An 8658-nucleotide genomic window follows, 5' to 3' on the forward strand; every position below is an offset into this window, starting at 1 on the left:
AATCATGGCCTGAACCCTTGTCCAATCACCAGGCTCAGTTGGAAGCAGAAGTGTTATCACATAGGGTGAAAAAAAAAAAAAAAAAAAAAAAAAAAAAAAAAAAAAAAAGAAGGAGATAGTATCGACAGCGTCACATGTTGATTGGAACACCTTCTAACTGAAAAAAAGGTTATTCCGGCAAAAGAATGTATATAGAGAAGCTAAAACCTAAAAAACAGGGCAAGCTGTGAATACAAACACCATTTTACATTGTCTCATTTACACTCTGGGCTTGTGCCAGGGCCCTGAGCACACCAACAGGCCTTAATTGCTCTGATCAGCCTCAGCTGGCATCTCCACCCCACACCTCCTACCCGTAAATTTGAGAATTATATTTAAGCCTTGGCCTGAGACCTTAGTCCTTCTTACAGCTAGGCAATAGGTACATCTATCTACAGAGCTGACTCTGGGGTGGACTTCTTTAGGCACCTATTGCAGTCCTGTCTCCAGCTCTTTTTCCTTCTGCTGACTGTGCTCCTGGGACAGAAGAAGTGTGATGTGTGAATGCTCAGCCTGTTCTCTTTGGATCCTGCAGGTTTGGAGGACTGTGCCCTGGCTGTTGATGGCAATGCTTCTGCTGAGGTTATCGCTAGCTCCCAGCTTATCATCATCCCCTACAGAGCAGACCCAGTCTTGTTGTTCCCTGACAGCCTGCACTGAGCAGATTATATCCATGCAAAAATCTCTGCAGCTCTTGTGTACTCAACTTGTTCATGTTGAAGGTAAAGCCACACTACTTGTTACCACTGTGCCCTGATTCAACCAAGAAATGGAATTGCTGCCAAGACTAGTGAGAGCACAAAACAAACGATGTATTGTGATGCCAGCAGTGATGGAGCTGAGTTCTTCCCATCCAACCTGCCTGTTTATTATGACAGAACTTGCTGGCTCGCATACAGGCATTCATGCATCACATCTCTTCGTATCATCAGGCATTGAAGAAACTCAAGAAGGGAAACCGTGTCATCAAGACTGTGCCTGATGCTGCCAATCATGGGTTTCTAGACCTGGGAGAATTCCAGTAGGCTCCGCAGAAGGGACTAGCACATGTGTCCTCTCTTTCTGTGGACGTACTCGTCTAGCTATGCAATGAATTTTCCTAAGTGAAAAAAGGTATGAATGGGAAGTAGAAGTCTACTACTGGATTTTAAAAAGACAGGCAGGATATTTCTGGTCTTTTTTGGCATTCTGCCAGTCACTGAACAGTCTTGAACAAATCATTTAACTTTTATATCTACTAGGGCTAATAGCTTATTATCTGTCCATTAAAGATTTGTGAAACATAATTAATGACTAGCCTTGACTCTTTTTTTTTTTTTTTTTTTTTTTTTCCCCCCCACTGTGAGTCAATTAATATTATGTTAGTCTCCAGCTTTTGTGTTAAAGTCTTCCTGGTCAGCTGCTGGAGAATTTCTGCTTTACAGCATCTCTGAAGTCCTGCCATCTTCTTGACTCTGTGAAAACAGATGTGATCCAAGAGGCACAAAGACAGAACTCACCATCCCAGAATAGTACTGAGAACAACCCAAGGGTTTCTATTGTTATTTGCAAAGCATGTCACTATACTAATGTAGGAAAAAAAAGTGTTTTGTTTGTTTTTTAAAAAGAGGACTCCAGAACTGTGAAAAAGCCCTACTAAGTTCCCCTTTGTATTTCAGATCGTATGGTCTTAAAAATATGTGTGTTGAGGGTAAAGGTTCTGCTCTTTAGTAATATAATGAAAGATATCAGAAGAATGTGTATTTTTTTCATAACATCCATTTTTTCAACATAGAAGGCTTCTTATATTTTCCTTTTAATGTGTAAATTTATTTTTGTTTTGTAGATAGGCAAAATGAGTACTGAGTTTGATTTTAGGACCATCATTTCAAGTCAGACATCCATCATGGGTGACCTTCGGCAACTTCTTAGCCAAGGAGAATATGCTCCTTTTACATCTGCTCCCGTGTTTGAAAGCAAGTTTGTTCAGGTAAAAAAAAATCATTCAAATGAAATTATTTTGCATGCTCGAGATAAAATTGATCAAATAGATTACCTTTTTTTCCCCTCTCACAGCTGAAGAGTTATTCATTCATTCCTACCATCCTTATTCTTGTTTAATACACACATGAGTGTTTCCCTCCTCATACAGACTTATTTTGGTCTCACTTTACAGACAATGGTCCAGCAACAGCAATGCTGAAAATCTGAAGAGGGCAAAGAGTGTTTTTGCCCTTCTTTGTTAGTCCCTTACGTCTTCCAGTAGCAACAGTTAAGACTATTCACCTATTTTCTGATTCTGTGCTAGTTCATTAAGGTTGTTTAGCCATTAACTTTAGTTCAGGCTAACATAAATGGCAGCTACCCTTCCTCAGGCACCTCCTTCCTTTCAGTATCTGTGCAGGTGATTTCCCAACCTTGCCAATCACTTACCCTAAACACCAGCCAAAGAACCCTGCACAACTCCAACAATAGTCTAAATACCTACAATATTACATTCACAGCATGTCTAAAATGTGAATTCTACTTGCATGATGGACCTCAACAGAGATTTTCATAGGATTTTATTACCTCACTGTAATAATTGCAACATCCTTTGCTCTTGCCTTGATTAATTCAATCTTGCATTGCTTATACACATGCAGAATGCTAATTAGCTGCTAGTCCCTATTTTCAAGGTACTTGATTGATCTCTGCTTTATTTATCAAGCCCCATTTACTATCAAGGAGTCTGCTGCCCTAAACAAGCAGCCTGAGAAAACAGCTTCAACACTAACTCACATTCAAATGTAAATTTTTTTGCCTTTGATCTCTTTTTTACATTGTCTCTCACACTTAAGAGAGTTTCTACTAGATATCCACTACATAAATACACTTGTTGTCCCTCAAATTCCTTCCTAGAACACACCTTTTTTTTGCTGCCTATCAAAGCCAAACCCTGACAGTGGTAGAAAACATGATTTGATCATGTTATCTTATTTTACTTCCTTAAATTTTCTCATCTATCTTTTTCTGTAATTTCATACAGAATATCCTGGCTTGTATTAGGAACAGCGTGACCAGCAGGGCTAGGGAGGTGATCGTCCCCCTGTACTCAGCTCTGGTGAGGCCGCACCTCGAGTACTGTGTTCAGTTTTGGGCCCCTCGCTACAAGAAGGACATCGAGGTGCTTGAGCGGGTGCAGAGAAGGGCGACGAAGCTGGTGAGGGGCCTGGAGAACAAGTCCTACGAGGAGCGGCTGAGGGAGCTGGGCTTGTTCAGCCTGGAGAAGAGGAGGCTCAGGGGTGACCTTATTGCTCTTTACAGATACCTTAAAGGAGGCTGTAGAGAGGTGGGGGTTGGCCTGTTCTCCCACGTGCGTGGTGACAGGACGAGGGGGAATGGGCTTAAGTTGAGCCAGGGGAGTTTTAGGTTAGATGTTAGAAAGAACTTCTTTACAGAAAGGGTTGTGAGGCATTGGAACAGGCTGCCCAGGGAAGTGGTGGAGTCACCATCCCTGGAAGTCTTCAAAAGACGCTTAGATGTACAGCTTAGGGATATGGTTTAGTGGAGGGCTGTTAGCGTTAGGTTGGAGGTTGGACTCGATGACCTTGAGGTCTCTTCCAACCTAGAAAATTCTGTGATTCTGTGATTCTGTGATTCTGTGATTCATGTCTTATACAGAAGTTATCTGGGATCTTTTTCTACCCTGTGTTTTTACCACACCTAGCAGGATCCTGCTTCAGAATGAGGTCTCATTAATATCACAGTAATGCTGACAAAGACAAATCAACAGAACAGAGTGCCTCTTCCACCATGTTTACACTAAGAGAAATTCAAGTTAATGGTACTCAGGACTTTTCTTACATCAGCAGTCAGATACACAGTAATGAGGACTAGACAAGTACCAGTGATTTCTAGTCCTCCTTTATCCTTGTTTAACTTCCTCTCTTTTCACTCATGTATTCCTGTCTCATTATTTTATACTCTCCTCTCTCTTCACCACTCCATTACTTAAGTTCTAGGACTCCCAGGCTAAAGCACCATGAAATATATATCTTATAGTGTCTGAGAGGTCTTGTGGCAAATGTCAGTGTTGAATTTGTTGTTATTGTTCAGGTTAACCGAAGAGGGGAGACAATGAATATCCATAAGCAGCCTACCTGTGTCACCATCGGCATCTGTGCTACCAATCCCAGTTCACCAATGCCCTATGGGATGCTGCTAGCACACACAGTGCCTGTATCCCCACAGGAAAGTGTGACAAATTTCCAGAAATTCTCAGAGCGGTCATCCCAATTGGAACAGTTAGCACTTAGCAGGTGAGTGAGCACTAAGTCCTCGAAGAGTAAATAAAAACATGAATGTATTTCTCCTTTCTGTATGGTGTTTTCTTTCTTTTACAGGTCAGATTATTAACAGACCTCACATTTGCACCCTTTCTCCCAGTGCAAACACAGTGAAGTTAGGAGGATCACTGAAGTACACACCTTTAGGCCCCGCTCTAGTCATCATTTCAGGCCAATGCTACCACACAGACAGATGATGACTGGCAATACTTAATAAGCCTTTTTCTAAATCTATCAGAAGCTGACAACTGATGGGAAGATTGGAGGTGCAGCATTGTCAGGGAACAAAGCAGTAGAATAAAGGCATTGTAAAGAAGCTGATATCCTGTGCCTCCCTTTTGTGCATTTCTGCTCAGCATTTCTTCCATAGTCAGATAGAGCCACATAAAGAAGAGTGTCCAGATCCACTCCACAGATTTTTCCTGCTCCAGTCTCTCACTTCCAATCTTACCCTATATTTAGGCTTAACAAACACAGTATCTTCTTTGGGACAAGTTGCTACTTGTACTTGATGATGAGTTTCCTTTTTTTTTTTTTTTTTCCTTACAGGTTCTTGCCCTTGAAGTTTGTGGAACTCTCTGTCCACAGCACAGACAACCATCAACTCATGTTAAAATTAGTAAATGGACGTTCCTATTACCTAGAGCTCTGTGCCCCACCAGACCAGCAACACCGCCTATTCCAGCACTGGTTGCAGCTCATCTCTCTCCTGAAACCTCAAAAAAATCCTAGCAATGCCAACATTAACATAAGATGCAAGGATTCTGTCACAAGTCATGAGAAAGATCCCAGCCCAAACAATTCATCAGAAAATGTGAGTCTTTGGCAAATAGATATCAAACCTTCAAGCTAAACAGAAAGTATAATCTGTGCCAATATGATTTATTATCACTCAAGTCAAAGCTTTTGTGTGCTTTGAGGGACCTACAGTTCTGTTTATCAAAATAGCTGTCCCGTTGTAAACTACCTACAGAATTCTGGGCAAAAATAGTGATAATACTGGGTGCACCATAACTCCGCTACAATTGTAAGAATCAGTAAATAGCATACTACGTATTGTTCAGTGTTTAGTTTTTCCTCACAGTCATTGATGTGTTCTTAAATGGATCTTTGGAGCCGAATTCAACCACCCACTGAAAAAAAAAAAAAAAAAAAAAAAAAACAGAGAAAGATGGGCATGGCACAGCTGAGACCCATGCAGGGACAGATAAATAATGAGCAAAGAAGGCAAGGATATTTGATCCATATAAAGCAAAGAAAGAAAAAAATATTAAAGGAAATGCTACAGTGGACTGCCAGATGAAGGCAGCTATTTGCTGAATATTCAGTGGATAGGGGATTAATGTATAGGAAATTATTTCATCACAAAGTTCCAGATGTGCTGATCAGCTCTGTGCAAATTATTTTTAATGTCTGTTGCTACTGTGTCTGTTAATCTTTCCTTTTTTTCTTCTAGAGGGCCAACCCACAAGATTTGCCTAATCCCAAAACAGAGGAAGAAGTTGTTCCCAAACAAACCACCTCCAACCAAGTTCCCCTCTCAGTTAGTGTGGGTCCCACAGAAAACAGTGGGAGGGAAGAGGTAGCAGCCTTTGCCAGCCCCCTGGAAGCAACCAGGCAAGAAATCCCCATGCAGTCAAAGAATATAGACCCTCTGGATACAATAATGAGTAAAAGCAAAGAGAAGAGGAAAAGTAGGTAGGTGTGGTTGGGAAACGATTCTGATGTACTTGGTTTCTGCTGCTGAACATGCAAAGTAAAATGTGTTGTTTTGTCTTCAGAAAATACATTATTGCGACACCTTTTCAGAGTTATTGGGATTTTCCTGATGTTCTAAATGGACTGGAAAGCTGAAGAGTACAGCACGGGGTTTCCAAGTCTCCAGACTTCGGCTTCTCAAATGTTCAGGTTCTTTCAAAAGTCTGTTCCTGTGTGCCTGCACTTCAAAGCAAGGCTTACTACATCATTTAGCAATGCATATTTCTACTACAAACAGAGTTTAAAATAGCATCTATTTGAAACTGGTACACAACAAAATTTTTAGGACAAGGTGTTTTTTTTCTGAGTTTGTTGGCAATAGCATCACATTTTTTTCCTGACCTTTTTTTTTATTTTTTTATTTTTAGGATCGACAAAACAAAGCTAAAAAAAGAAAAAAAATCACAACCTTCAGGTATGAGTTCTTCCAATGTTTACTCACTTCCCCATTGCTATTCCTACTTCAACAATAGATGAGAGAAGCTGAAACTTCATGAACTGGGAGCTGTGTTGAACACATGTTCCTATGCCCATGTTACCAATAGCTCAGCACTTGTACAGACATATTTTTAGAAGGTACCTTGTGCTCAGTCCCTGTTCTGATCACACCTCACCTTGCAGGATTTGGTGTCAGATTTCTTCTAGAAATGCCTTGACACTTGACTTATTTGGCTGATGTCAGCTGTGCAACATCACTGCAAAAATCAGATGAAATACGATATGGTGGAAAGGGTCAGAAAGCTGCATGCGTAGGCATTGCTAAGAGGTAGTGTTGGCCCATACTTCCTCTTTTGGTGTACTGTAAGGCTTCCCAAAAGCCCATAGCTGAGCATAAATTTACCTCCAGACAGTGTGTCTGCATTGTCTTCAACCATGAGGTCAGGACCCATGTTCCTAGCAAAACGGGCACTCTCCACATCATAAGGGATTAACATTAGTGTCCTTTTTTATATCCTGCATTTCTGCACATATCTCTACAGAACATCCGTCTGGGACAAGCAAGCATCTGAAAGGCAGTCTATATTCCTGCTCACAGTTCCCTGTATTCAAAATTCTCTGTTTCTTGTCAGTGATTCAACACTGTTTCCTATGCCTGCCAAGGCACAAAAAAAATGAAGCCGCTTACCTTACTGATGCCCCTTACCTTGTGTCTAAACTCATAATCAATCTGCATGTGAGTGAATCACTCTCTTGAACAAAACTTTTTACGGTCTTCCTCTATGTACTTCTCCATTTTTCTAAGTCACAAAAGTTTTAATTATCTCTTGTCCAATCAACCTCATTTTTGTGTGTGTGAACATGATGCTACTGCATGCTCCTCTTTGTAGCTGGTTGGTGGATTGCATGTAATTCCTTGTCCTAGTCAGATGCAATTCCCATTGTTCTCTCTTTTTCAGTTATCATTTTTGTTTCTTCTCTTGTTTCTAACTGTTACTTTTCCGCAGACATGCACATCTTTTCAGCTTTCCCCTCAATTCCTGTTCCTTCTAATTACCCTTCACTCACTTTCCAAGTTCTTTTCACCCTGTACAGTGCCTCTTAAATTGTACCTTCCTCCAAAGATGCGTTCCTTCTCTGTGCAATTGTCTCCCCTCTTTTTCATTTTCTGATCATGCATCTCCCAGTCTGCATTCTACTACCTGTTCCTGGATTTGCCTTGTAGTCTCTCTGAGTTTACCAAGTCCTGCAGACTCTGTTCATTCTCAACATGCTGATCATCTTTCAGTAGAGAATGGAAATGATCTTCACATACCCCCAGGCAGCTGAGAAGTATTCCAATATCATGTCAGCTGATACCAGCTACGCACAGACTTTTTACACCTCTCAGGTGTTATGCAAGGGCTAGATATTATTTCTGCTTGGAGGTGAGTAGGTCATAAGTAGTATGTAGAAGTGACTGAAGGAGAATAGCATGGGAGAGACTGGGAAAAGGCCAGTTTGGAATACAGAGCAGAAATTCTAGTAAACCCCATCATTTGTAGACTGAAAAGAGAAGTAGTGAAACAAGTTGAAAATCAGTTGCTTCTGGTCAGTCTTTCTTCCTTTGTTGTTCTTGGTGTATGCTTATGTTCTCTGTCCTTTTCTCTCTTTTGAGTCCTGCTTCTTTTTCTCTTTCATCTTCTGCTTTCCTGCACTGTTCTGAGCACATCCTCATTGTGTTTGTTTTTGTTTTTTTCCAGGAAATAGAAAGAGTGGCATTATGTCAAGTGTTGGCTGCTTCAAGTAATAATCCAGGTGATTTGTCAGTAAGAAGGAATAAACAACATAAAGCAAAGCATCCTGTATCAGGTGCAGTTGGAAGAGGGGCAAGACATGCATATAGAAAAAAAAAAAAAAACATGCCATACTGCCGAGTTCAATTATCTTCATAACCATTTGCTATTGCAAAACTAACGATAACTAAGACATGAACACTGCATTTCTCTGTATTAATTCACAACTAGCAGCAACAAATACATTTTGATCATTGACACTGGAATCAGTCCAGTAAGAACACTGTACAATACACTGGAATCTACAGTAAGATATAGATCTTACTGTAACTGAGGCCATT

General features: G+C 40.7%; 1 protein-coding gene across 2 annotated transcripts; it reads left to right on the forward strand.

The window, feature by feature from the left end:
• Positions 1-421: 421 nt before the first annotated feature.
• GARIN2 (golgi associated RAB2 interactor family member 2) lies at positions 422-8366 on the forward strand. 2 transcript variants are annotated; one of them, XR_014693964.1, is made up of 8 exons: positions 422-1152; positions 1865-2008; positions 4117-4319; positions 4896-5160; positions 5803-6044; positions 6128-6254; positions 6473-6519; positions 8285-8301. XR_014693964.1 is itself a non-coding variant. In XM_084522292.1 (7 exons), the coding sequence occupies exons 2-7, from the start codon at positions 1874-1876 to the stop codon at positions 8329-8331; spliced, it is 939 nt and encodes a 312-aa protein (XP_084378418.1). In that variant the 5' UTR covers positions 422-1152; positions 1865-1873; the 3' UTR covers positions 8332-8366. The 2 variants fall into 2 exon arrangements, 1 of the variants encoding a protein (XP_084378418.1); XM_084522292.1 differs by lacking the exon at positions 6128-6254 and having other exon boundaries at positions 8285-8366.
• The last annotated feature ends 292 nt before the right edge of the window (positions 8367-8658 follow it).

This window comes from Aythya ferina (assembly GCF_964211825.1).
Source record: "Aythya ferina genome assembly, chromosome: 5".
In the NCBI taxonomy this organism is placed as follows: domain Eukaryota; kingdom Metazoa; phylum Chordata; class Aves; order Anseriformes; family Anatidae; genus Aythya; species Aythya ferina.